The sequence below is a fragment of the Solea solea genome, chromosome 16, assembly GCF_958295425.1.
Source record: "Solea solea chromosome 16, fSolSol10.1, whole genome shotgun sequence".
In the NCBI taxonomy this organism is placed as follows: domain Eukaryota; kingdom Metazoa; phylum Chordata; class Actinopteri; order Pleuronectiformes; family Soleidae; genus Solea; species Solea solea.
The window spans coordinates 12,937,415-12,964,804 of NC_081149.1; the positions used below are offsets into that span (position 1 = coordinate 12,937,415).

Consider the following 27,390-nt stretch of genomic DNA (forward strand, 5'->3'; position numbering starts at 1 on the left):
CCCACCCCTTTTTATCCAACTCATCTGTGATTGGGTGTGACGTTAACACAGGCTATTTTTAGTAAAATGTAAAAATATAAGGGCACTCACTGATATTTGTGGTAGAGTGGGAAAATAAAATATGTTGGACACAGTAAAGACAAAGTGTTTCAAATTAAGTAAAACATTGTTCTTACAGACAAATAACAAATACAATGTTCTTTTATTTGGAACATAACATAGCAAACAAAATAAACGGGGGAAGTGCCAGTCATACCTGGGAAGAGGTTCTAAGTGCATAAAGAATTTGAAGACAAATATAACAGCAGATTATGCCATTTTACTTCAGCAACACAGCAATTTATTTGCCTATTGCTTCAGTGTTGAAATCTTCTTAAATTGGTACAAATCCATTTTGCACCAACAAAAAAGGAAGGACAATCACAACACAGCTTTCTGCTCTATTTCAGTTTGTCAACATTTTTTTTTTATTGTAGCGGTTTTCCTCCTGGGAGTTTAACTATTTCAATATTGCTTTCAGCTTCGTGGCAAGGAATCCCCCAGCTATAAGTGATGAATATTCCTTTGAGATGTTCCTTATCTTCCTTGTAACAAACACTCATCTGACACCCAAGGTGAGAGTTCATTTGTGACAACAAGCCTTGGTGAACTTAATGCAGCTGTAAAGCAAACATGTTTTGTACATCCACATGAGAATGTCCACAGGCGTTCTTTGTTAGCAAGGTCTCATGCTGTGTTTTGTCACTTTTCTGGTCACTTCATCTTCCGGGTCATCTCTATAGGCAGTCCATGGAGTTATCTGGAAGTATCCCCATGGGTGGAGCCTTACCTTGGAGACAGGATGGCGGGAGCATGGAGTTTGATGAAGGGTCCACATTTTCAGAGTCTTCCATTCGCTCTGCACAACCTTCCCAGTTTATATGGAACCTGGTAACACGTGGGTTTGATGCCAGAATATTTCTCTGAAGCTGAAAAGAGAAAAATGGAAATAGAGATAAATATTATGTAGATAAATCAGAGAGATATGCAGTTATATTGAATGTTTCCATGATCTTTATAATTCAACTAGGAAAATCAAACTTAGTTCTGAACTTGGCTGCTGTGTTTGTACATGTGTGCACTAAAAGTGTGACTCAGACTAACGAATGCTGTGGAACGGTTCACAAAACCCACGGTTCGGTTCATAGCATGGTTTTGGAGTTTTTCCATTTTTTTACACTCAAAAAATACCATGCATCAGATCTGTAGCCGAATAATTTTTTTTTTTTTTATCAGATATTCTTAAGGACATGTCATGCAATCATGCAAAAATTTAAATAATGAGGCAGCTTGATTAGGGATTAGGCACATCATTGTAACAATCCAGAGATTTTGAAACCGTAAGAGGAGAGACATTGCTGCATTTACAAGTGTATTTATCTATTCTAGTTTCCATTCCATTCTGTCACTGCTTGTATCAGTGCTTCAGAAAGATGCTCACTTGTGTGGCTTTCATAAAGTAGGCGGGTCTGCAAAACGGAGCTTTTCATCTTCCCCTCCGAATTAATGAAATGAGCAGTCACAGTTAGAAAACTTTCAGTGGCTCTGGAGGTCCATCCATCTGTTGTAAGTGCCACGTAAGCTGTGTCGGACAATTATTTGACAATTCATTGTTGTGTCTCTTCATAAAGTTTAGAAATTAATGTGTTGCTGATGTGACAGCGGGATGGAATATTATACCGTGGCTCAAGTACTTTAATCATATGCTGAAATCCTGCATCCTCCACCACAGCATAAGGCTGCCTATCTTTCCCTATAAACACCCCCATTGCTTTACTTACGGGTTTTGCCCTGTCTGACTTCTCCCCGAGTGCCTGTTTAAATGCTGCGGGGACTCTCTCGTCCTTGTGCTGTATATTTGAAGTGTTGCCGCAAGCATGAGTAACGCGTGTTGTGCAGTGCTTGCGTACAGTTACAGTTTTGTCCACTAACTTTTTCCGCCGTCATCATAGGTTACAGTAAATCCAAAATGCTCCCACGCAGGAGAACGAAGCGATGCTGCTGGCACATCCTCCAACTCTGGGGCTTTTGTATTCTCTTGACATTTTTGCAACTGACTTGCTGCACTCAACAGTAGACGCCTCCTCGTCCCAAATGGAAAAAAAACCTTCACTGGGTTACTGGCGCATGGCCTACGCTACATTGCGTGTCATTAACCGAACAGTACACATGTGCCCCGAACCGTGACAATTTTTTTAATGAACCATTCCTGAATTAACTTGTGACACGTTCTAATCATGTTATAATATTTTAGAGGACACTGAACTTCACTTGCTGTCTTAGAGCAATCACTACTGATCCCAGTTCATTCAGCTGAAAATCATCAAAATAACTATACTATCCGACATTAAACTACACTTTGAAACTGTCATCACTGTTAATCCGTCATCCCTCTTTTCTTTTGCACCTGTGCGTGAAAGGTTTCAATCCAAATGTCAGCTGCCTTAAAAATGTTACACCTACAGAATCTTATCATTCTCATCATAGTTACCTAATAAAAAATATCAAATCAATGCAGCTCGATGCCAATCTTTGTTCATATTACATTGCTTATTAAAGTTTGTTTTGTGTACATTTAAAAAAGTTTGTTTGACTTCTTGTAGGCAAGAACATTCACAACTCATTTTAACTTCATTAAATATAGAGTTTAACTTTAAGCCTTCAAACAAGCATATGAGTCTGACCTGTGTGTAGTCTGGCTTGATGGGTGGATTTTCACGAAGCTCTGGATCTGTGTATTCATTGTTCACATAGTAACCAATCCGAATAAACTCCTGGCTACGATATGTGCAGGTGATCAGCACCACAGTTACACCTACGGCATCACTCTCAGGGATCAATCCGGTGTTTGGGGCATCAGCCTGTTGAAAGAAAAACAACATTGAAGAAAGGAGCAAAAATAAAAAGAGTGTGGAAATCATCACTTTAATCTGTTTTTATAAATACAATTTTGTCTCATTGTTTGCCCTGACTAAAACGGGGGCAATGCCATGGGTTACTATAACTCAGGAAGCTCAGTTGAAGGAATGGGCTTGAACTGTGGCGGTGATGGCTGCTGAATCATGTTGAATCTGGTTTTTAGTCCTCATTATCATCAAAAACTGTGTGGCCACATTCTTGATGTGAGCCATCTCATCATGTTTGATATCTGGATGAACAACCAACCACAATATAACATGATAAGTGACAACTGTGAAGCTGCATTATCACCTGGGCAGATGAGTAGTTGGTGAGGACAGCAAAATTAGCAAATGCAGTTCAGTCTCCAGGTTGTTTGGGGGATGTAAATGAGGTGTCAGTTTGATATATCTGAAAATGCTCAGTAAATAACTAAAAAGCTATCTAGAAGACAAAATGAGTGTTGAAGGCATAAAAGAACATTGCTAATGAAAACTAAAATTCCACAAGCAGCTTTTCAGTTCTTTGTCCTAACAGAAAAACATACCTGAAATACAAACATATGTCTCCCAGCAGGTACAGGGCCAACCAGGACTGAGTCAAGGACTTGGTCATATTCTTCACTCTCTGCTGAACCAACATAGATGATTTTCCATTCTAGGTCTATAAAAAAAAGGAACATTTTGTTATGATTTATCATTTAATTCAAAAATATAGGTTCATTAGTAGACTCATAGATTGATTGAGCATCTTTCTTCTCATTTTAAACTTATGCGATGCCTGCTGGGGGCAATGCAATTTTCTTCATCCAAGAATAAACCGTTAGTCCTTCATCCCTTCTACTATTGGACTGCTAATGACGGGTAGGGGTCATCTGTTTAAACGAGGTTTGTGGTATGAGTGCCTACAAATCGGATCAGTTTAAAAACTACAAATCTTTATGTACAGTTCACTAATGGCTGGGTGCAAGACCTTAACACCTTGAAGCGACTGTGAGTGCAGCAACGTAAAACAACAACTCCGACAGCACCAAACATAGCCGACACGACCATGAAGCAACGCCACACGATCCTATCCCCTATTTATTTATTTTGCTCAACTCAGAAAATGTATATCTACGGCTGCTGCGACATGGGGCAAAATATTATGTTAATTTCAGTTGGGCACAGGGAAAATGTATATATATCCGTTTTGGTTATCGGCCAAAGCACTCCTCATATATCGGCACAAATCCAACATTGTGCATCCCTAAGTAGTAACTTATCAGTAGTTGTGGGCAATCATTTTCTGTTACCCGTGTCATTTTTTTGACACGTGAACGGTAAAGTAAACGGTTGAGAAAATAAAACACACCCTGAGAGGATGCTTTTACGTTCCATTTAGTCCTCCAGACTTTGTTTTGACGTTAGCCAACTAAGCTAAAAACCGTTAGCACTGTTAGGCAGACATGCTCTGACACTCCGTAAACACTTTGCGACGGTGCCTACCTTCAGGAAGGTCCTCCATGCACTCAAAGGTTATTTCAAACTGAAAGGGGTTTCCAAAGGGACTCGGGTTATCCAAGACAGCCACATTCAGCACCTGCACCTTCGCCATTGTTGCTGGAGCACTGTGGCTAAAACGAGGCTAGCAAATAAATCCAACGGCAAACGTTCAAACCACTTTCCCGGGGAATGTTTTAAAAGCAACACTACCTCCAACAAAGAGCCACCACTATTCTATTAACTACCAAACATTTCCGGTTTAACCAAACCCGATGCCTTTTTTAAGAAAAACAAAAAAAAACGGCTGAATGGACTCAGTTTGCTTGACTTAATGCGCTTTATGAACAGCTCTGGTACGAGTTTAAGAACACATTAGCTCTCCCGCCGCGTACTGTCTTCACCGCGCGTACGGCAAGCCGTAAGTGCGAGAGAGAGGAAGAGCTGACTCCATCGCAGGAAATAATGCACAGCGCCTTTATCGCCCCCCTGTGGTCATGTAAGAGATAGTTAGTTAGTTAGTTAGTTCGACAGATAGATAGATAGATAGATAGATAGATAGATAGATTGATTGATTGACAGATAGATAGATGATAACTGGCATGATTCCCATCACAGGTATTATGCCTTGCCTTTAAAGACATCCTGACATTGTCTAAATGCACAGTGATCTAGTAGCGTTAATGTGAATCACACATCAGAAATGTGTCCCTAACATCACTGGAATATTAGCGCCAGGTCAGTGCAAAAACTTTCTGAAATCCACAGATTTGGGAGTGTGAGAAGGGGGAGGTTGTTTGAGGATTAGAGACTGTAGTGGATCAGCTGGCTGGCCCGAATTTATCCTTCAAATATCCCAGGAATGTTGATATGCTTTTTCATGTTGGGGAACATGAAACCTGATGGGGGCGCTCTTTCATGCCACCACCACCACCACCATGGTTATCCAGCAGGTTGCTAGGTGAACAGAGGAGGAACTTAACGGCAGGTTCAGGTTGGAGTGAGCAAGTGCGAGTATAACCTGTCATCACACTGCTGCTACTGCCGCTAAAGAAATATCACTTTAATCCAACTTTGACATAGACTGACTCTATTACTCTACAAGCTTGTCTGGAGGTGTTTTGTTGTGAGGAGTATTTTTCTAAAGCAGCAGCAGAAATTGGGCTCTGATCTGCTTCACTGACCTTCCCTGCGTTTTTTTTTTCTTCGACTCTGTACAAAGAAGGATCTGTTGCTGCTGCTGCTGCTGCAGGTGGATAAATGCGCTCAGGTAATGTAACCCGAAACTGAACCATGTGACCAATGGCGATTTGAAGAGCAGGCGAATAGGGAGAAGAAGAAGAAGAAAAAAAACCTGCTTTACATAAAACACCAACAGGTGTGCTGCACAGGCTGAGGGTATTTTCTGTTTTAAATAATGCCGAAACCACCATTTTTCACAGGTTGCCAGGTTCGTTGGACTAAACCATGACAAGGTGAGGCGGAAGCAGTGAAGAAGAGTCGACCTGCTCCATGTTTCCCGGTCTGCTGTGACCACCTGTGAACAGCTGGAACAAGGGTGAGTCACCTGTGAAGCACATTACAATGTAATCACGTTGTTTTTGTTGTGGCAAGTGAAAAGAAAGAGGTTGAGCATTTTAAAGTTGTACTTAAACACATGGTCTATGAATAGCTGTATTTGTTCCTGTGGTCTGAGCAGGTTTTATGATTCAGCACCAGACTGACTGACTGACTGACTGTGTGACTCACTGGTTCTTATTATACCAGAGCTTCCCAAAGAGGTGTTATGCTCCTAACAATCATGCAGATTCTAACTTTGATAACTTTGAATTTATTCCCCTGTATAGGTGTGTACATGTGTATAATGCACAATTACATTAAAAGTGTTGATTAGGACCAAATCACTTTTAAAGACGCACATCTTCATATTTTATACCATGTTGCTGTGCCTGTAGCTGTGTGAAGCACATTGGTTGTTCTTAAATGTGCTCTAGAAATAAAGTTGACTTGACAAAAACACATCAAATGTAGCACTACTACAGGGTAAACTATTTGGAATTGGTGTTACTTAAACTCTCTCTCTCTTATTCTCTTATATCAAAATAATATATATATTTTGTATTCTGTATTACCAAATGTTGTGGCTACAAATAAATGTGTTACTAACAGTGTGAATAACAAAGAATATATCCACATGTACACAGTGGCCCTGGTCCTATAACAGAGTTGATATCAACATTGTTACAAAATGACTGTGTCTTCAGCAGTTCAAGGAGGAGGACGACGCTACATTGTATCAGATGACAATGGGGGCAAGCTGATGCCCTGAAGCTCATGCTGTCTGCCCTCACTTGTCCCCGCTGGCCACGGGTAAAGATGGCAGCAGAAGCGGCAGTGGCAGCAGCTGCCTGTCCCGATGTGCTGGCCATTCTAAGAGTTGTGGTCGGGAGTGTTTTCCTGCTCCTGCTGAGCACTGATTCGGTGTGGGGTGAGTCAGAAACCATGTCTTCATCCTCAGCACTCAGATAAAGTGTTCCTCTGACCACACCTACACACCCACACACACACACACACTAGTAAATCTTGTATTGATAAATAAAAAAATCTGAAACATGCACAGGCTTGTCAGCAAGTGCTGAAGTAAGATGCATTTAAGCAACACTATGCTTATCGTTTTGAAACTAAATATTTACAAAATCTTATTTGGTTGCTCAATGATCAGGGACTTGTATCAGGGGAGAGTGGAGCCTCTTTTTTATTCCCACTCTGCACCGAAACTTCTGCCTCAATAACGTAATCACTGACCCACATAATAAAAACAAAGTGTGTTCAGGTGCTTTCAGCAGGTGCACAACTTTCAGTAATATGTAGTAAACATTGTCATGCGCCATCGATCGCCAACTGAAGCATGTTTCAACAAGTCTAACTGTGCCTGTGTGTGATATTGTTGTGTGTGTGTTTGTGTGTGTCTGTGTGAATGACAGAGAAAAAAGAAAGAAAAAAAGAGTTGGGACGGCTCACGTTGCTTTGGGACATAATGCAATTTTAACAATTTTAAATCACATGTTTGTCAATGTTAATTGTGTGGCCGTGGTGACAAATAAAGTAAAGATTGGGCGCTGTTCAGATTATTACTATTATTCTATTAAATAATAGCTCCCTAAGGACACCACTAATCGCCTACTCTGAAGAGATGCAAACACGATCATTACAGAGTCATAGCAAAGGTATAACTCAGGAGTCACCAACTATATTTGTTGAGGGACCAAAATTTTTCTCGAGGCATTCAATTAAAATGAAATAGAGGGGACACATCCCACCCCCTCCATTGCTACCCATTATATTTGTTCATCGCCAAATCCTAGACCACAAGGATTTTTCTTTTTTTGGATTCAATCGATTGGAAGCTTTTACTGTTTTCATGTTTATATAATAACCTGTTTTGCTTCATATGAGTGCTCAGCATGTCCCGCAATCTATGTCCATATTAAATTCACCTAAAGATAATAATACATGCGCCCGAACAGGAACAAACAAATCGTCATATTTCCGTCCTGTGTTTGTTTAGTATATTATTTCAAAACAGTCAGTTAAATTTGATCATTTTTCCACATGATTTCAGTTCATCTGCGGAGGTTATTCCATAAATTCAAGATCCCGATATTTAGTGTTTGTTCTTACCAGTTTTTCGTCTTCCCCTCATAAAACATATTTGCTTTCCCTCAACTGAAACAGCCCCCGGATGCATGACTTTGTACATGAGGAGTTTTATATTATGTCCCCTCATACTTCCACACAGGAAGTCGTGTATGGTTGTATGACAGAAGTGAAGTTACTCACTTTTATTTCTGACTTCTGATCTCTTTCATTTTGAGCATGAATGTTTCCCCCTCTTGAACCCCCCCCCCGTTATCACGTTGTACTTTTGCCCTTGTAAAGTTTACTATTTGTGCGAGTGAATGATTGACTCAGAGGGTTGATTTGAAGTGTGTGTCTCTCTTCAAAGTACTAATGCTGTGAACACACAACAAACACACAAAACAACAGGGCATATGAGCGTTGTCGTCTCCACATTTTGATCCACCGTGTGCTTTGACTCAGCTGACCGTGTAGCTGCGGTGTACTGTACATTCCTGAACTTCTCCCCCGCTGCGGTCAGTCAGTCCTCCCGCTCAACTAGCCACTGTGTAGTTTCATGATGTCACTTTGTGATCACATGGTCGCTCATGGATAAAATACGTGGGAACAGCAATAGTAATACTGGTACGTCTCTCTTCACACCTCCTGTGTGTGTTGGCAATAAGGTCACCACTGCATTTAACAAATGGAACTTAGATGTGGTTAAAAGATACAGCTGTTTAAGGTCAAAGTGTCAAAGTGTTTTTGTTTGTTTGTGTAGCCATTAGTGGAGAGTGATTTCCTCTGTTTTTACATTTAAACAATGCTTTCTGTATGTACACTCTTTAGCAGGTGGAAACAAGTAGCTTGGCCTTGTCTGAGTTAACAAAATCCACTTACTGGCACCACTGAAGTTTACTAATTAACACTCTGCAGGTCAGGGTTTAATCCACGCTAAACTCAAATGTAAAACGGCACTTGTGTCACCCAAAAATGTGGGCCTATTCCTTTAAATTCATCCTGATTACTGCGAGAAACAGAGGACTCACTCACACATTAGCCTGTATGAACACTAAACCTCAAAAACAACTAGTTGAAGAGACGCTGCAATGGATAGTTAATGGTTAACATCAATGGTTTACCGGCTGTTTGGCTGTTTACACTGTGATAAACATCATGACCACAAATGTCTCTGCTCTTTTTTAAAGGGAATTCCACCACCCAAGCACCTATCACCAGCTCCAATGACAATGTGAGTGAGAAAAAGTTAATCACGGTCAGTAAATAACATCCAGCACTTTCACCAGATTGATTCTGTGTCTGTTTCTCCCATTTTGATTTCAAGGGTACAAATATTGCGGCCATCGTGGCCCCCACTGTCACGCTGGGTGTCCTGGCCATAATCCTGGCCGTCCTCGGCTGGCTTTTCTGCATGGTGAAAAAGAAGAGGCAGACGGAAGGGACGTACATGCCCAGTGCGGAGGAACAGTCCGGCGCACACAGCGCGGCGGCACCGGACGCACTGAAGCTACCAAAGGAGGAGAGACTCATCTGAGATGCGCTGTGTTGCTAAATGTTCAAACAAAAATGTGCACAGCAGTCTCTCGTCTTTGAACTGATCAGAGAGAGGACAGAGTGCCAAGTCTGAGGCGCCTTAAAACGACACATTTGCTCCCTGAGAAGCACCTGGATGCAACTTCCTGTGGATTTTAATACAGTCGAACATTTCAAATAATGTCTTGAACATTTCTTCTGCACAAACTGTCAAACTGAAATGACAGTATTTTATCACCAATAATAATTGTAGTTTTCGCACACTTTTACTCTTTTAGCTTTACCTTGATCAATTGAATCTACACTGTTCCTTTTTTTTTTTTTTTTTTTTTTGCCACAGAGAGTCCTGAGAAGTTCACACGAGGAAAATATAGCCAGCAGACACAAACAGTTGTTTACACTTTCTGACGGAAACGTGCAAATGTTAAGCTTCAAGTCATTTCATCAGCGATCACCCATGCAGCGATCAAGCAGAGATGTTTTACACTGTCACAGCATATTTATTAATGTCTATGTTATATTTGAGTAATTAAACTTCACAGCATTTACAGAGGTCTTGTGGCCACATTGTGTTTGATCATTTTCATGGTATGCAGTTTAAATTAGATTAAGGGTATGGTGTAGTGGAACACTAATTTATTTATTTATTTATTTATTTATTCAGAACATGTAATGCATACAAAAGACGAAAGGAAGAAGTAAGAATTTATTTAATCCTACCACTTGATCTTTGTATTATATTCTCTCTTGGACCCTTATCTATATTACATTATATTATATTATATTATATTATATACAAATCAAAGGTTTAGAAGGGTATTCACAGTTGATATACTAATAAATTGTTGTCTACATCATATTTCAGATTACAAATACAGAAGACCAAGTCATTATCAGGATTATATTATTAACATATACTATTCACAGCAAATACATAACTAAATATGATCTATATTTGATTATCAACATACTGTACAGGTAGAGGACTATTCGCTGCTCAATTATAGTTTACATACTCATTAATACACGTTTATTTTTCACCTATCCATATTCCTGTACCTTGTAAAAATGACCTACCTTACATTTCCTTTTAAATTGGATTATGTTTCGGCTTTGTTTTCATTTCTTTGTTGCATAATTTTACACCACAGACTGGAATACAAAAGCTCTTCCTGGCTGTGTGTATTCTAAGACTCGTATGGGTAAACATTAGAAACTTTAAATAGTTAAGGCAGCTCTGAGAAACAAAGTGTAAACAGGAGCGTAATCGGGTATTGGTGCAGGGAATGTTTTAGGATGCAAAGCAGATAAGCACGGAGAGTGAAAAGTTCAGGCCCTCAGAGCACCTGATGAAATCACTGCAACAGTGAAGCCATTGTTTAATGACTTTAATGAAGAAATGTTAAGTTTGCCTGATCTTTTACGTGCAGGCCTTTAATCACTTAATCTCAGTATTTGGAACTATAGACTAAAGGCCACATTTACTTGTACACTGACTTATCCCTACATACAGTAGTTTTCTGTCAGGATTATATTAGATGTAAACATACATTTGGACGATTAATTAACTTGTGCTTAATATACGTTATATTAATATAATTCTGAAAAGAAATGTAAAGAATTCTATCAAGTGACATTTCCCACTTTAAATTACAGCGTAGATCCAGGCAGGATTTAGTTTTTCAAGGTAAACAGAGGTCAGTCCTCTTCCAAAGACACTCAAGTGTCCATACATGAATATAAAAATCTTTTTTATTGAATTGTGATGCTTACAAAAAGGTCAAGAAAAAAAATCTCCTTGGCAGAAGTAAAATAAAGTATGTTTTTTTTTTTATCTCCATCACTTACTTTCACCCACAGACTTCTGAAGAACAACTTTCACATTCAGTGAGACTCCTCACTGATCTGATTAGGAGAGAACAAGCAGAGTTGATAGGAGCAGGGAAAAAGAAAGTTCTTTCACAGGATTGGTTATACAGCTATACATCTTTTTTACTGGGAGCTGTTAGTAATTGTATTTATGGCACATCAGTTTCCAACCATGTGTCTCTTTACTTAGTATGTGACCCATATTTCAGGCAGCACTGCGTACCTTTGTGTGACGAAACTAGGTCGACATGTTTAGCACCTTTGTCCTGCTGCATGTGACTGTTTTTATTTCCTCTTTTCGGAGCGTTCACTTCTCATAGAACTTAACAAGTTAACAGGCTATTCTGTGTTTGAAGATAATATGATGTTTACGATGTGACCCTTAGACGGTTGTGAAGTACCTACCACACTGATGCCCGGTAATGTCAGAGTACACAACAAAATAAATCAATAAAAATATACAGTTAGTCAATAAAAACTCGAGTGGCAGTGAAAGTAGTGAGACTTTTTTAATCATTCCTCAATTTCAGGGCTTCACAGTTGCACTTACTGCTGAGTTTGGCAAAGCAATGACACAACAGATGTAAGGATGCAAATGATTTAGTGCAGTTACAACATAGAAAAAAACACTTTAACCAAGAACTTCACTAGTATCTCTTAACACCAATGTCTAACACTAGAGCAACAGCGATCTAGATGGTGACTGTTTTTCAGTGTAATGACGGATGAAATGGATGAGGTGGAAAAACCGTTTGGCAGATGAGTGGACGGTGGAGGGTTTAGGCGACTTCCTCCTCTCCCTCCTCTTCAAACTCGCCCTCCTCGGCGGTGGCGTCCTGGTACTGCTGGTACTCCGACACCAGGTCATTCATGTTGCTCTCAGCCTCGGTGAACTCCATCTCATCCATGCCCTCGCCGGTGTACCAGTGAAGAAAGGCCTTGCGACGGAACATGGCGGTGAACTGCTCGGAGATGCGCTTGAACAGCTCCTGGATGGCCGTGCTGTTGCCGATGAAAGTGGCGGCCATTTTGAGGCCGCGCGGCGGGATGTCACAGACGGCCGTCTTCACATTGTTTGGGATCCATTCGACAAAGTAGCTGCTGTTCTTGTTCTGCACATTCAGCATCTGCTCATCCACCTCTTTCATGGACATGCGGCCCCTGAACACGGCAGCCACGGTGAGGTAGCGGCCGTGACGGGGGTCACAGGCAGCCATCATGTTTTTGGCATCAAACATCTGCTGGGTGAGCTCTGGCACCGACAGGGCGCGGTACTGCTGGCTCCCTCTGCTGGTGAGGGGGGCAAAGCCTGGCATGAAGAAGTGAAGACGGGGGAAGGGCACCATGTTAACAGCTAATTTACGGAGGTCAGCGTTGAGCTGGCCGGGGAAACGCAGACAGGTGGTCACGCCACTCATGGTGGCAGACACCAAGTGGTTGAGATCTCCATAGGTGGGGGTGGTGAGTTTGAGTGTGCGGAAGCAAATATCATAGAGCGCTTCATTGTCAATGCAGTAGGTCTCATCAGTGTTCTCCACCAACTGGTGCACAGAGAGGGTGGCGTTGTAGGGCTCCACCACAGTGTCAGACACCTTAGGAGAAGGCACCACACTGAAGGTGTTCATGATACGGTCGGGGTACTCTTCACGGATTTTGCTGATGAGCAGGGTGCCCATGCCAGAGCCAGTGCCACCACCAAGGGAGTGAGTAAGCTGGAAGCCCTGAAGGCAATCGCAGCTCTCAGCCTCTTTCCTGACTACATCCAGGACAGAGTCCACCAGCTCAGCTCCCTCAGTGTAGTGGCCCTTGGCCCAGTTGTTTCCAGCTCCACTCTGGCCTATAATCGAGAGTTTGACAATTTAGTGAGCTGATGTGGGGAACAAAGAAAAAGTGCAGGTCATTTCATCATCACTGAATCCACATAGCTTACCAAAGACGAAGTTGTCAGGCCTGAAAATCTGTCCGAAGGGGCCGGACCTGACCGAATCCATCGTGCCGGGCTCCAGATCCACCAGGATGGCTCTGGGCACGTACTTCCCACCTGAAATCAGGCAAAACATAGACATGGATGCACATCATTTTGCACAGCAGGAAAGCTGGGCAAATACAAGGAGGAATCAGACTTCTGGTGAATTTTCGAGGCCTACCTGAGGCCTCATTATAATAGACGCTGATCCTATCTAGCTGTAGATCGCTGTCTCCATGGTAGGTACCGGTGGGATCAATGCCATGCTCATCACTGATCACCTCCCAGAACTGAAAGAAAAATAGGCATGGTATTGAGAAGCAAGCATAACTAAGCTCAAGCAATGATAATAACAATCACAGTAATAGAGCAGTCAAGCGGATCATCAATCAATGATCTAGCAGGTTGATGCCATTAGAAAACGGATTAATGCAATAAAGGATTAACAATCTTAAAAAAGCTGTAGGCAATTGTCATGCCAATGTAAGAAAAACTGTTGATTATTTTCTCAAAGATCAGTGTTTCCAAACAAACCAAAAGTATTCAGTTTTACTGATTTGAGCAAAGAAATCACATTTAAGGAGCTAAAAAATAAGAACGCTTGTTTTAATTAGTAAAAAAAAAAATTATTAATTCATTTAGTGATCGATTTATAATGGATTCATTGAATAATGGTTGCAGCCCTAGTAGATAAAGAAAGAATGGGATAAAAATAGGACATAGCTGAGAGGGGGGGAGGGGAGGCTGCTGTCATTAGGCTGCATTACTACTCCAGTCAATGGTTACATCACTGCATTGGGCAAAATAAGGAAATCACAACAAATGTAATTTTGAATGCATTAATTAAATTCATATTTTAGCATAGACATTTCTGTCAATAGTACAATTAATAGTCAAAATCTACTTGGTTGTTTTTAGAATGTGTCAGTGCTGCAGGGAATAAATCCTCCGATTTTACAACATTTTCGATAAAAAAACAAACAAACATTTTTTTTAAAAAAAAACACACCCCGTCGTGCTATGTTCCTTCTAGAAGATTCTGCGAGGATGGATGGATTAAAGGCTGCAGGAACACTCCATATTGAACTAATCCGGGCATAGAAATAAATAAATAAATAAAACCAAATCAAATCATATAAATACCTTTGCTCCGATCTGGTTTCCGCACTGACCGGCCTGCAAATGCACAATTTCGCGCATCTTGAAGGGAGAGAAAAGACGAGGATGGTCGAGCGGGAGACGAGAATCTGTTCAGCAGCAGCAGCAGCAGCAGATAATGGCTCCCGTTAGTAGTCGATCACACGGGAGTCGAGGCGCCGCCTCTGAAATAGTCTACTGGGCTAAAGCGGTGGTGCAACTTGACGTCATCGCCATGGCAACCACAGAGCGGAGGAGAGAGGGCGGAACCAAGATGTGTGGAAATGGCGGATAGGATGAGGAGGCCATAATAATGACTCAGTTATAACAATAATTTTATAACAATAAGTTATAATAAGGAGATACTATATCGTAATATTTAGATATTAAGCCATTATGAGATACTAAGACATAACAATGAGCTACTAAGTCATAATAATGAGCTACTAAGTCATAATAAAGAGATACTATCTCGAAATATTTAGATATTAAGTCATTATGAGATACTACATCATAATAATGAGATACTACCTCATAATACTTAGATACAAAGTCATAATACTTAGTATTTCATTATTCTGACATGGGTTTGCATTCTTTTTTTCCATGTACGTGCTTCCATAGTATGAGCACTTGAAACAAAGAGGGAGTTCTGATGTTTCAATGTCGCTTTGACAAAAGCCAAATCGTAATCATACTAATATACATTTTCTGGAAGGGTAGATACAGTATCATTCATAATTTTGAAGTGGGAGGTGCATCATTGCACCCACACGCTCCACCAACTGGTACACAATAAATAAATAAATAAATAAATCTGCTACAGTCACACTGTGTCGCCTCTTCAGGTGAGTTATTAGGTTACTTTTACTGTCGGTGTCCATTATGTGAGGAATGGAGAATACTACACTGCTTGGACCCAAATGCACGATGAATGATTCAAGAGTCTTCATTTTCCTCTTGAGAAAACAGGCAAAATCAAAATCACTTCTTCGTAGAAGGAGAAACTAAACTAGACTATACTTGACAAAATCAAAATCTCTTCTTCACAGAAGGAAAAACTAAACTGGACTATACTCTGACAAAAACAAAACCACTTCTTCACAGAAGGAAAAACTAAACTAGACTAGACTTGGCACTTGAGCTTACAAACAAAAGGCGACACAGGCTTGGACTCTGCCGTGTTCTCTTGAAAGCATAAACGAAACACTGGCAAATGATAAGAGAACTGGGGACACTATATAGGGGAGAGGGAATCAGGGCAGGTGCCAGTGATTACTTAAGGATCACCAGGTGAAGTGCATGAGGGAATTAGGGGAGATGTGTCAAGACAACTGAAGAAATCACGCGACAGGAAGACATGAACGTTTACCAAAATAAAAGGGGAAGTGAAAATCAAACCCACACCAAAAGTGACATGAACTTAACGTGACTTTAGATGAGATGAGATGAGATGAGATTAAACCTAAACTAACACAGAAACTGCACTAAGCAAGACAAAAACACTGACAGAGCTGGCGCCTCGTGACACATTATAGTGGCAGGACACATTTTACAAATTGCTCCTGACTTGTTACTTGTTTTACATCTCTCCTGTCATTTTGCCAAACACCCACATAAAGTATGTACAATTTAAGAGAAATTTAAATATGTTAACACAAAATTATCAACATTTAAATAATAATATCAACAATAATAATAATAATAATAATGATAAAATGTATGTATTGGTACAAACATGGATCTACAGCCACTCCAATAATGCATTTGCATCATGCACATATTCACGTGTGTCAACTTGGTTATATTGCATTATATGGTATTAATGTGATATTCAGTAAATACAGGGCCAGTATTTCTGACACCAATAGGCCTGGCACCAGGATGAAGTGATTGACGTGAAAACTATAACAGTTGAACCTTTTTTTGTTAAATAAAATGAAATTCAAAATGTAAAATGATGGATCGGCATCAGAGAGAGACCACATGAGCTGGTTTGAAAGTTCAGTACACATTAACTTTTCTCCACTCTTCTCTCCTTGCAAAAAAAAAATATATATATACAGTACGTTTGGGAGTCCCTTGTTTAACTGTCAGAATCACCATTACTCTGTAGTTTACAAAAATAATCTACACCCTAATGCCTGAAGGGCCAGACACTTCACTGTACGTCATTGGATGTCCACACCCTAAAATCAAAGACAAACACAACATCCGTTCCTCTCACTCTCTGTTGAGTATATTTAAGCAAACTTGACCTGTAGATCCACAATAAATAAAGTGTTCTATTATGCAAATCCTTTTTTATGAATATTGACCTATACAGCGCATTAAAACCATGAAAGGACAGCTTGTTGGTTGCTAAAAACAATATCCATGACTGCTCCGAGCTGGTTTATCCTGTTCAGTTCAAACCTCACATGCAAAAAGGCAGAAAGCAGCTCTCCTGTGAACACAGCACGAGAGCAGTGCAACACAGAACAGTACTCATGCAATGTGTAGCCAGTGTTTTATTTTCACTTGATCGTCCCTTGTTTAAATGACCAAACACTGAGTCACTCAATAGCCTGAAATGTTTGTTTGTGTACCAGCTTGGGCTGATAACATGGAAGCCAACACTGAAACACTCACATTCATATATCCTGTGTGGTTGCATTCCAATACATGTGCTACGTTACTTACCAGTTTTAAGAGCTGACCAATAGGGCTTTATTTCCTGTTTTCCGACACAATCTTTTTCACTCTGCCACATGATTGAAGTTACTCCCACTGAAGTCATGCACAGGAAAACCCAAGAGCTTTTGCCACAGTCTGTCAAGAACAATAGAACTTGACAAGCGCAAGATAGGTGGTTTGTATACTCTGCAGCAAACGAGGCACTCTAAATTATTGAGTGAAAGGGGGGGGGGATCATTAAGGACGCGTGCTGTGGAAAACTGTGGATTTACTCTCACTGTACATGGCAAGGTTATGATCATGTCTCTGCCAGAGGAGGATCTGACATGCCCGGTGTGCTGTGACATCTTCATAGACCCTGTCTTGCTGTCATGCAGCCACAGCTTCTGCAGGATCTGCCTCAAGCGTTGCTGGGACACAGGTATACGGGAATGTCCGGTGTGCCGACGGAAACCCCCCAAGTCCAGTCCTCCCTCCAATCTGGCTCTGAAAAATGTCTGTGAGGCTCTTCTGCTGGTCAAGAACCAGTGCGCGGAGGCACTGGAGGACAAGATGAACTGTAGCCTGCACGGTGAGAGGCTGAAACTCTTCTGTCTGGTCGACAAACAGCCCATCTGTGTGGTGTGTCAGTATTCTAAACTTCACAAGAGCCACAGCTACTCACCCGTAGAGGAGGCAGTGCTGGACTGCAAGGTAAGGCTTGTAAACAAAGTGTGTGTTTGTGTCTAACAATAGCATTTTAACAGCAGCATACTAAAGCCACCACTGCTGTTTTTGCAAACGTAAAGTATGTTCGTATAAAGTATGTACTGTAACACCTGAAGCCAGAATGCTGTTCTGCAAGTCTGTCCTGATAATCCAGATTGTTCCATAGTCCATCAAAATAATTCTCTAAGGGTTTTTGCTCTCTGCTGACTGAAGCCTGTTTCATTCTCAGGATGAACTCGCTTTGTCCCTTAAAATGTTGCAAGACAAACTGGAAAACCTCAAAAGGATTCAGAAGACATCTGCAGTCATGTCCACGTACATCAAGGTAACTTGGGATGACACGACGAGTCTTACATTATGTCTCCAGGTTGAGTTGCAACAAAAGTAATAATCTGCTGTAATCTCTGACAGAGTCAGGCAGGGGAAACACAGAGACTGATCAGAAGCCAGTTCGAGCAGCTCCATCAGATGCTCAGCCAGGAGGAGTCGGACAGATTAGCCGCGGTGAAACAAGAAGAGGAGGAGAAGATCGCAGGCATGAAGGATAAGATTAAAGAGCTCTCCGCCGAAGTGCTGTCCCTCACGGAGACGATCTCCGTCATACAGGAGCAGCTCAAAGAAGAAGACATGGTTTTGTTGGAGGTTTGCACCTTTATCAACTTTATCTTTTAAACCAGTGTTTCTAAAAGTCTCCCTGTGACATTTTCTTTTTTTCCCCTCCAGAATTTTAAAGCCACCGATGATAGGTAAGGTCACAAAAATGATTGTTATGTTGATGCTATGGTGTGTTAGTTGTGGCATTTTGTCATTGAATGGAATATCTGTTGTTTATGACAGAAGCAAAAGCTTTGTGCTTGGATCAGACAACATGTCTGGATTACTGATCGACACAACCAAGCATCTCTGCAACCTCAAATACATCGTTTGGGAGAAAATGCTGGACCACATTGACTACAGTGAGTTCATTTCATTGTATTTTCTTCAGGTTAAGGTACTTTTTATAGAGCAGGTACAAACCACACCCTGTTTGACTTGTGTCTTTTTGGCTCCTGTCCCATCTTTTAGCTCCAGTGACTTTGGACCCAAACACAGCACACCCCTGCCTCATCCTGTCAGACAATCTCACTTCCCTCCACTACTCGAAGCAGCCCAGCTGTTGCCCTGACAACCCAGAGCGTTTCCACATGAGTGCTGAGGTGGTAGCCATGTCACCGCTTGGTTCAGGAAGTCACCAGTGGGTCGTGGAAACAGGAAGTAATCAGGACTGGCTCCTGGGCGTGGCCTCCTTGTCTGTGCCCCGAAACGCTGAAATCTCCGCTCGGCCTGAAAATGGCTTCTGGACTTTATGTTTCAGAGATGGAGAGTTCAGAGCCATGACCTCGCCACCCACCCCACTGACACTTTCAAGAACGCCAAAACAAATCAAAGTGCAACTGGACTACAACAAAGGGACGGTTTCTTTTGTTGACCCTGCCGACAACACAGCCATTTTTACATTCACGCACACATTCACAGAAACACTTCTTCCATATTTTTATACACAGAGTAGTCATCCACTGAGAATAATGCCCGAAAAGGTACTTGTCACAATGCTGCGTCAACAGTAGGGTCAATGGGTTATTATAAGAGAGAGAGAGGGGGGGGAGAGAAGATAGAGAGAAGGAAAAAGAAAATCACTTTATCTTCAAGGTTCAAGCAGTTCGGTTAATTTGCTGCTTCCAAAATATACTGCTGCAAAAGATTTAAGGGCTTAAAGAGGAAATATCATGCTTTTTCAGAGGTTTTCACACACTCATCTAGTGTGTCATAGTGTATGTAAAAAGTGTTAAAAAAAAAAGTGCATGGAAAGGAAAGGAAGGAAGGAAAGCTTTCTTACATTTGTGATGTCACAACAGACCCACAAAAAAAGTGTGCCCAGACTATCTGGTATCCATATATGGGTAATGGGCATGAAACTTCCAACTTGTGCTGACCAATCACAGTTCAGTTTCCGGCTGGCCAATCAGAGCAAAGTAGCCATTCAAGGGGGGAGAGGAGAGACACACTACCCCCATGTGTTTCACTGGCCCCCTTTACACCTGGCATTAGAATGTGTTTTCTGTGATCAGATGGTGATCCACATCAAGATCACAGTTACCAACCCCCCCACATCATGTTAGCTGTGCTCGGAGCCACCAAGTATCTCTGCTACAGCCACAACAACTGAGTGGATGGAGTTGTTGTGGGTGGTGCTTCGGAGACACATCACATTTACACTTCTATTCAATCTGGTCACAACCACCACCCAAAGTGGTTTCAGAAATCGGATAACAATCTGTCTTTGGGTGTTTCAATCTGATTGCAATCCAATCACAGAAAAACCCATTTTAATGCAAAGTGTAAAGGGGGCCTCTGAGACGGTTCCGTTCGGTACGGTGAATATTTTCTTTGCGTTTCCATTAGGAATTGTATCAAAATAACCGGCCCTTGGTGTATCAGAGTAATGGTACGGTACGGTACAGGTGGAGCTAGACCCATGACAGTCAGCTGATTGGGCAACAGAAAACCCTCAGTGAACTTGACAACTTTTCTTAGATTAATCTTCTTTTGGGGGGGAAGCTGTCCAGGTTCCAAGACAGTCACATTTCCATTTTCTATCATAATAAATCAGAATAATATAGCAAGCCAGTGAGGAGGTCGCTGGCTTGAATCCTGGTTTGACCAAAATCTTTTTTGGGTGGCGTTTGCATGTTGTCCTTGTGTGTGCGGGCTGGAGTTCTTTCTGGGTTATCTTCCTTCCAGGATGGGGGTGGGTTTTATGGGTCCTTTGCAGAGCAGCCATTTTGACAGGTCGCAGAAAATCACAGCTGTAAATAATCAAATGAATGATAGCTGCGTTACATTTAGCTTTCTCAGTTTGAGGGTGCATGCTGGCTCACTGTCACGCTGTGCTGTCTCACATGAACCTAACAGAGCTGTTGTCAATGTAATCAGCAACACCTGTGCTTTTTCCTGCAAAAACATGTCAAAATGGCTGCCATCCTGTCTTCTGCCTTACAAGACTGGTTGTCTTAGTCAGGACATAACATTTCATAAACCTCCAGTGAATGCCTCGCAACATATCCAATGAATAACCTTTTTTTTTTTTTTTTTACACTGATGTTTCAGTGCAGATTTATCAACAGAGATGTTGCTGGAAGTTGTTGAATGTCAAAGTCGGAGAGATCTGCATTAGCCTTTTCCTCCAGTTTCCAGTCTTTAAGCTAAGCTAACATACAGTAAGTGACTGTATCTGCAATATGTTGATATTCTTATCTGACTTGTGTCAAGAAAGCCAAAAAGTACATTTCCCCCAAATCTACAATAACTGTAATAGTAACATTCACACAAAAGTTACCATTATGGCTCCTCCAAATCCTCCCTTTCTTTCTTACACACGCACACTGGTTTTGCATTCCCTACCCCTTTACCCTAACCCTAACCCAAACTAAATGCTAACCCTAATCCTTACCCTAACAATAACCTAAACCGTATTCTGACCCTAACCCTAAAACCAGGTCTTAATCCTTTAAAAAGCCAGTGTAGACCAGCTAAAATGTCCTCACAAAGATAGCCCTCACAAAGACAATTGGTTCTTGTACACAGGCACACACTCAGACAGGGTTTATGAATGGTAGAGTTTGTTTTTCTCTTGTACACATGATGGTGCCAAAGCCTCACAAATGTTTTGATCTGATGACAGCATGGTTTTACAACCCGTACAAAAGAAAAGTCTAATTATATGAATAGAATATAATGTTGAGACATTTATTTATCAGTTTTTAATCAATTGAATAATAAAAAAAATTCTTTAATCTTTGGGCAAAACTTCAAGTTATACATTCATATAATATTTTGTGCAAAGAAGTGTTCTGATAGCAATATTCAGAATAGTTAGATAATTACAATACACATGACAAAAGTAAAGAGGCTTAGAATCAGTGATTAAAATAAACATTCATTCACAGATAGTTTTACAGTTTTAGCTCATCTTTAGCGACAAGTGGACTCAGCAACCGCTCGATTCAGTGTCGTGACATTCTGAAGTTTATCTCAAGCCGTTGGGTTTTGTGCTGGTGGGCTTTTGTTACTTTCACGGGCAAAACAGGAAGAACACTTCTTAGCCCAGCTGTCGGGGAGGAACGGCACTTTCTCCAGACGACACAGGTAAACAAGCGGCTGGATCGTGCTACTGATGTTGAGGAAGGCGAAGCCGACAGGCTGCACGTAGCAGCGAAACGCATCAGGGGAGTAGTAGTCTTCAAACGGGAAGAGTGCCACAGGAGGCAGGTAGTTAAACACGATGATGCAAAGGATAGAGAGCACCATCTTAAAGGCTTTCTTCTTCATAGGGTGCATCTCATCTTTCCCTGCACCTCGGGACCTTTTCAGGGTGTACAGGATGCTCACGTTACACACAACCATCCAAGTAAATGTTGCCAGGATCTCACCTGTGAACACCTTCTCAAAGTTGGGGAGGCCTCCCACTGTCTTGGCCGCTGAATAGGCAAAGGTGAGGCAGAGAACCACCACTGAGAGGCTTACCCTGTACTTAATGTGTTTGAGCTGCCCAAACTGAATTGGAAAGACCACAGCTATAAATCGATCGAGGCAGATGCAGGAAAGAAACAAGGGCCCGCTGGTGTCTTTCACACCGTAGGAGAACTTAATGGCGGACCACACTCCTTTGCTCTTCCAGAGGTAGAGGTTCAATAATATAATAGGGGGTATGCAGCTGAAGTAGGCATCCATGAAGGCCAGGCCGCCCAGGAATATGTCTGAAGTGGAGGGTTCTTTGCGATTGCGTATGAGGACGGCGAGGACAAGCACGTTGGCGGGGATTCCCACAAACACATTGATGCACTGCAGGGTCAAGTCAAAGAGAATGCCCTCGTGCAGGTCATCACACCCATCAAACACGCTGAAGGGTTTTGCTGTGGCATTGATTTCACCCGTGGTATTGAGAGGGAGCTGGGTCGGAAATGAAGTCATGTTGAGGGTTGAAGACACGTTTTTCTCCATGTTGTCGACTGCAGAGACGCGGGAATCTGATGGAAGGATGAGAGGTGAAACTAGCAATTTATCTCTCAATGACAAACCATAGTTTTTTATTTAATGCCTGACGTCTGTATAAAGGGATAGTTCAGATGTTTTGAAGCACAGCGGCATGAGGTTTTGACACATTAACACTGCCATTTCTGTAAACACTGAGGAGGAAAAAAGGGATTTTTAGCAACATAACAAAACACTCACCTAAAAGTCTTCAGTCTACAATATTTTAAAAGTATGATTGCTGCTTTGTCTGACAGTTAGAAAACCCTTTCTGGCAGTAAATTGAAGTTTGTAAACTGCTTAACACATCGAAGTTCAGAGAGAAAATCAGTGATTTTGCATCATGGCACACATGAATTGTCAGTAAGTTCAAAGCTTTACCTAAGTGATCCAAATTTACCAGTAGCTACTGTGATGAGCATATTTGAAGATTCCATAAATGTATGCAGTTGTAGTCTTTTGTTGTGGTTTAAATCTGCCTTTCCTTTATCTGTTCAGCAACATGCTCAGCACTTCAGAAAGTTGTACCATTTTGCTTTCTTGCTCCACACATATTATGTCTCTGCCATGTCAAACACACTGTTGCTCATTAGAATCCTTTCTTCTAAGTTTGTTCCCAACAGAGAGTGAGACAGTTCCCTTCAGAGACAAAACATGTTACAAATATCACCCGGGGTTCTCCTCGGGCTGTTATTGTGTTATTGTATCTGTGTGGTCTCTCCTCTGGGATCCTTGATTCTCTGCATGTCGGGACACCAAACTCACTTAAGGGCACTCGTGATAAAGGTCCCGCCCTCTCACAGCAGAATAAAAGGGCAGCTGTGCCCAAATTAAAATGGCAAAGTTCATATTCTGCACACAGACATTCACTTAAGACTATTGTCAGTAAGGGCAGTGGAAATGGGCCAGTTTCCCGAAGCTCTTAAAAGCCTACATTTAGCTATTGCTAAAGCCAATTTCTGACCAGAAAAGGACAATAGCTTGGAAGATAAATTCAATAATGGCCGGATTGGTGGAATAAAAGCTGGAGTTTGACATGAAGTGAACCCCCGGGTGTTGTCGGCCTCGAGCTCTCTGTCTGTCTATGGCCTTTTGAGGACCACAAATGGGAAGATTTTTTGCAGTTTTTCTGCTACAGGACCTGAATATCAAGTTCTTTTCTGGGCTCTGGGACTATTTAGAGAGGCTAAGTCAGGCTGATGTGCACGACCTACTCTGAAAAGGCTCCCATGCAGTACACCTGATCCCTCTCCAGTGACTGGACTGTTGAAGCCTTGTACAACCATCAAGGGGCATATTCTGGTTAAATGTGGACCTTTGTTCTCTGTGCTCCCTCAGTGGATGGTGTTTCTCTTATCTGTCAACTCTACCTTGGGCCACACACACACACACACACACACACACACACACCTATGGGACTAATCACACTGATGGACGAGTGAAGCAGCTCTTCCCCTTGGAGATGGAAGGACTAGACCTGGAGGCATAAACTGAAAATTGAATAAACAGAACAAAATATATTTTTGGATCATTTAATTGGGGGGTGGAGATAGACGGAAAATAAAGACAATAAGTAATGGATGAGGAAGGCAGTAATGCAACTTTACAGACAATTAGGGGCTGACTATTGTGTAATATTAACTGATTTACTTGCATTCTAAAACATATTAAAATTTAAGCTTCTGCTCTGGAAACGTGCCTCGTTTCAGCTTATTGATATTATTACATCTCATGTATAATGTATGTTTTCTTTTTTCTTTTTTTCTTACATTTCTGTCTATATTTAATTATTTAGACCTTGCGTCTGGCAATAGACTAAACTACCACTTCATATTTATTATGGTTTCCTTCAACACATGAAATCATTTTTGATTAAACACAGAAGTCGGAAACTGACAAACTTGACTAATCAAAGTAAATACATCAGCGACTGTACAAGAAACCAGGTTATTCATACTTACAGTTCATACAGTTTTGCTTGAAATTGACACGTTTTGAAATATTCAGAAGAAGTTTAATGAAGTAGAAGAATTATGAAATGTTCATTCAGTTCTCATGAAACACACCATATCACTAATTAGAAATCAGGATTTTAAAACGTATTATTTGATAAACACACACCCAACACTATTCTATTGTATTGATTTTCCTTGTGAAACATTTAACTGTAGTTACAGGGAACGTGAAGTGAAAACTAAACTCAATTCCTCATCCACAAAATGTCCATTCTTCTGAAATGACGTTACTTTAAACAAGACAAAAGTAATCGTATTAATCTCAGTATACACTTATATACAGTAACAGCTGCTATTTAAATTATGAAAAGCAAATGTATTTTTTTCTACTCACCTGTGTGGGATATGTTTCTGTGCGATGCAACGTGTTTCACACACAAGCTTATATTTTTCACTGATTTCATTTATAACTTCTCTTAAGTGTCGTGAACTTGACGTTGACCGTGAGGGGAGGATCTCCTGGATTTGTTTTTGGAACCATGGGAATAATGAGTCAGGCGAAGACTCTTATTTGAGAAGCGTCCATGTTTTCGTAACAGCACGGAGAGTGGGCAGTACTGTGCTATACAGTAGATCGTCACCATCATCCGCTTGTGTTTTGGGTTGACAGTCCTTACAAGCTGAACGAGCATTGTTACCTTTACCTCACAAGAACTATCAACAGCTTAATACTCCTATCATTGGTTTCTAATTGTATTATTGCTTTTTTAATTAATACTTTTTAAGTCCAGCAATTGGAGGTAGAAAAATATACAGTTTTAATATTTGTTTCTTTAATCTTTCCAAGCAACCCTGTGTGTGGCGGCAGCTATTGTTACGCTGTGATGTTAATTGTGTTTGAGTTTCTGCTCGGGCGATTTGAGCTGGATGTTCTTTTCCCATCTGAACACGAGAGAAAACACACGCACGTTGGTCGTTTGTCTTTTTGATGTGCAAGTCACCAGAGACACACACTCGGAGAACACATTAGAGTCATTTGGATGCTCTGTCTCCATGTGGTGTTAGGGGGCAGTAGCAGTCTGCATTTCACTCGCAGAGCAACAGTGTGCCACTAACAATACCTCGCAGACATGATGTGATATTTACATTGAAAATTCCCAAGAACCTTTTTCCAACTCCCAAAGTCTTTCCAGCCAGATGAGAAATGTCCGTACATGTCCAGATCCAAACAGGCACAAAGCTTTGGGAGATTCTTTTATTATTTAGAAGCTGCACTTTTATTTATATCACACTGATCTCGACTGTCTTGCCCTCTAGGCTCTCCTCTTTATTTACCGTTTTTTTTTACTCCACATTTCTCTCCTATTCTTATTGTGATATTGCGTCCACCTTGTTTTTTTTATTAAATCAAATTACAACATGAACTCTACATGATTTGGTCTGTGTGGCCAAAACAGACGAGAACATGCAATATCTGACATGGTTAGGAGTTAAAATTACATATTCAGTCAAAAATGTGTCCAAGGAATCCAATGGATGAGATATGAAACAAACAAAGGATACAAATGTAATCTTGAAAGAACAAAAAAAATCTACTAATTAAATCAAGAAAGAAGTTTTTTTTTTTTTAAATGACAACAGAAGACAAAGCTCTATTCTGGATCGCTTCAGCGGTTCGGTTTAAATAATTGCAGCAGAGTGAGTCACGTCTTACATAAACACATGGTAAAATCATGCTGTTATGAATAAGAAACTCTTTCTTTCTCTTATTTTCTGCCTCAGTGTTAGCAGGAAGAAGTGGATTAAGGAATAGCATATATTTGCATTCAGATTCAGTGATCACCAGAGGAAACTGACCAATCACCTGGCGTCTGAATGAACAGTCAGTTGTGTCATCATTTCAGGACTTACATTTGTTACATTATACACTTAAACCTAAATATAATCTCACCCTAACCTTTAAACATTCATTTACCTGGAAACTAATAATTAGCACTCATAGATAATGCATTCTCGACATATAAATGCCTAATCCCAGCCCTGTTTCGCATTTTTTGCATGGGGGTGTTACTACTATGGGAAATGTTGTTGTCTTTTTTGTGTTGCTGTGCACATTGTGTTATTAATATCATGCTGCAGTATCTGTTTAAATAAACAAGAACTCTTGTTGGAACAAGGGCCTTTCTGCATAGAGTTCTCCCTGTGAGTGCGTGGCATACCACACACACATGCACGGTATACTGCACTGTATTTCCTTTTAAACACTGTAGCCGTGCACACAGCCTGAAAATCCCTGTAAAACTAATGATTGCTGCAGTGAGTGTCTCATATCCGTGGGGCCATGGTCTGTTGACCACTGTTAATTGAGATTGTACACTGACAAGTGAGAGGGATTCCTTCCCTTTTGCCGTCCTGCTAG

The 27,390-nt window shown here is 41.0% G+C and overlaps 5 protein-coding genes across 7 annotated transcripts; 2 read left to right on the forward strand and 3 right to left on the reverse strand.

Moving 5' to 3' along the window:
* Positions 1-183: 183 nt before the first annotated feature.
* asf1ba (anti-silencing function 1Ba histone chaperone) lies at positions 184-4,849 on the reverse strand. The gene is made up of 4 exons (XM_058654202.1): positions 4,425-4,849; positions 3,485-3,600; positions 2,724-2,900; positions 184-968 (listed from the first exon to the last, which is right to left on the reverse strand). The coding sequence occupies exons 1-4, from the start codon at positions 4,531-4,533 to the stop codon at positions 777-779; spliced, it is 594 nt and encodes a 197-aa protein (XP_058510185.1). The 5' UTR covers positions 4,534-4,849; the 3' UTR covers positions 184-776.
* A 525-nt stretch (positions 4,850-5,374) lies between these two features.
* crb3a (crumbs homolog 3a) lies at positions 5,375-10,138 on the forward strand. 3 transcript variants are annotated; one of them, XM_058654206.1, is made up of 5 exons: positions 5,375-5,688; positions 5,861-5,976; positions 6,683-6,906; positions 9,245-9,288; positions 9,382-10,138. In XM_058654206.1, the coding sequence occupies exons 3-5, from the start codon at positions 6,753-6,755 to the stop codon at positions 9,589-9,591; spliced, it is 408 nt and encodes a 135-aa protein (XP_058510189.1). In that variant the 5' UTR covers positions 5,375-5,688; positions 5,861-5,976; positions 6,683-6,752; the 3' UTR covers positions 9,592-10,138. The 3 variants fall into 3 exon arrangements, with proteins under 3 accessions (XP_058510189.1, XP_058510188.1, XP_058510190.1); XM_058654205.1 differs by having other exon boundaries at positions 6,686-6,906; XM_058654207.1 differs by having other exon boundaries at positions 5,869-5,976; positions 6,686-6,906.
* Positions 10,139-11,954: 1,816 nt separating this feature from the next.
* Positions 11,955-14,732, reverse strand: tubb4bl (tubulin, beta 4B class IVb-like). The gene is made up of 4 exons (XM_058654182.1): positions 14,569-14,732; positions 13,607-13,715; positions 13,390-13,500; positions 11,955-13,296 (listed from the first exon to the last, which is right to left on the reverse strand). The coding sequence occupies exons 1-4, from the start codon at positions 14,623-14,625 to the stop codon at positions 12,239-12,241; spliced, it is 1,335 nt and encodes a 444-aa protein (XP_058510165.1). The 5' UTR covers positions 14,626-14,732; the 3' UTR covers positions 11,955-12,238.
* A 2,370-nt stretch (positions 14,733-17,102) lies between these two features.
* On the forward strand, positions 17,103-20,069 carry LOC131475843 (nuclear factor 7, brain). The gene is made up of 6 exons (XM_058654181.1): positions 17,103-17,931; positions 18,176-18,271; positions 18,358-18,588; positions 18,670-18,692; positions 18,784-18,902; positions 19,012-20,069. Exons 1-6 carry the CDS (start codon positions 17,533-17,535, stop codon positions 19,551-19,553), a joined length of 1,410 nt encoding a protein of 469 aa, XP_058510164.1. The 5' UTR covers positions 17,103-17,532; the 3' UTR covers positions 19,554-20,069.
* Positions 20,070-20,960: 891 nt separating this feature from the next.
* Positions 20,961-24,668, reverse strand: LOC131475852 (G-protein coupled receptor 183-A-like). Its single transcript, XM_058654199.1, has one exon. It carries the CDS (start codon positions 22,984-22,986, stop codon positions 22,018-22,020), a length of 969 nt encoding a protein of 322 aa, XP_058510182.1. The 5' UTR covers positions 22,987-24,668; the 3' UTR covers positions 20,961-22,017.
* Positions 24,669-27,390: the final 2,722 nt, after the last annotated feature.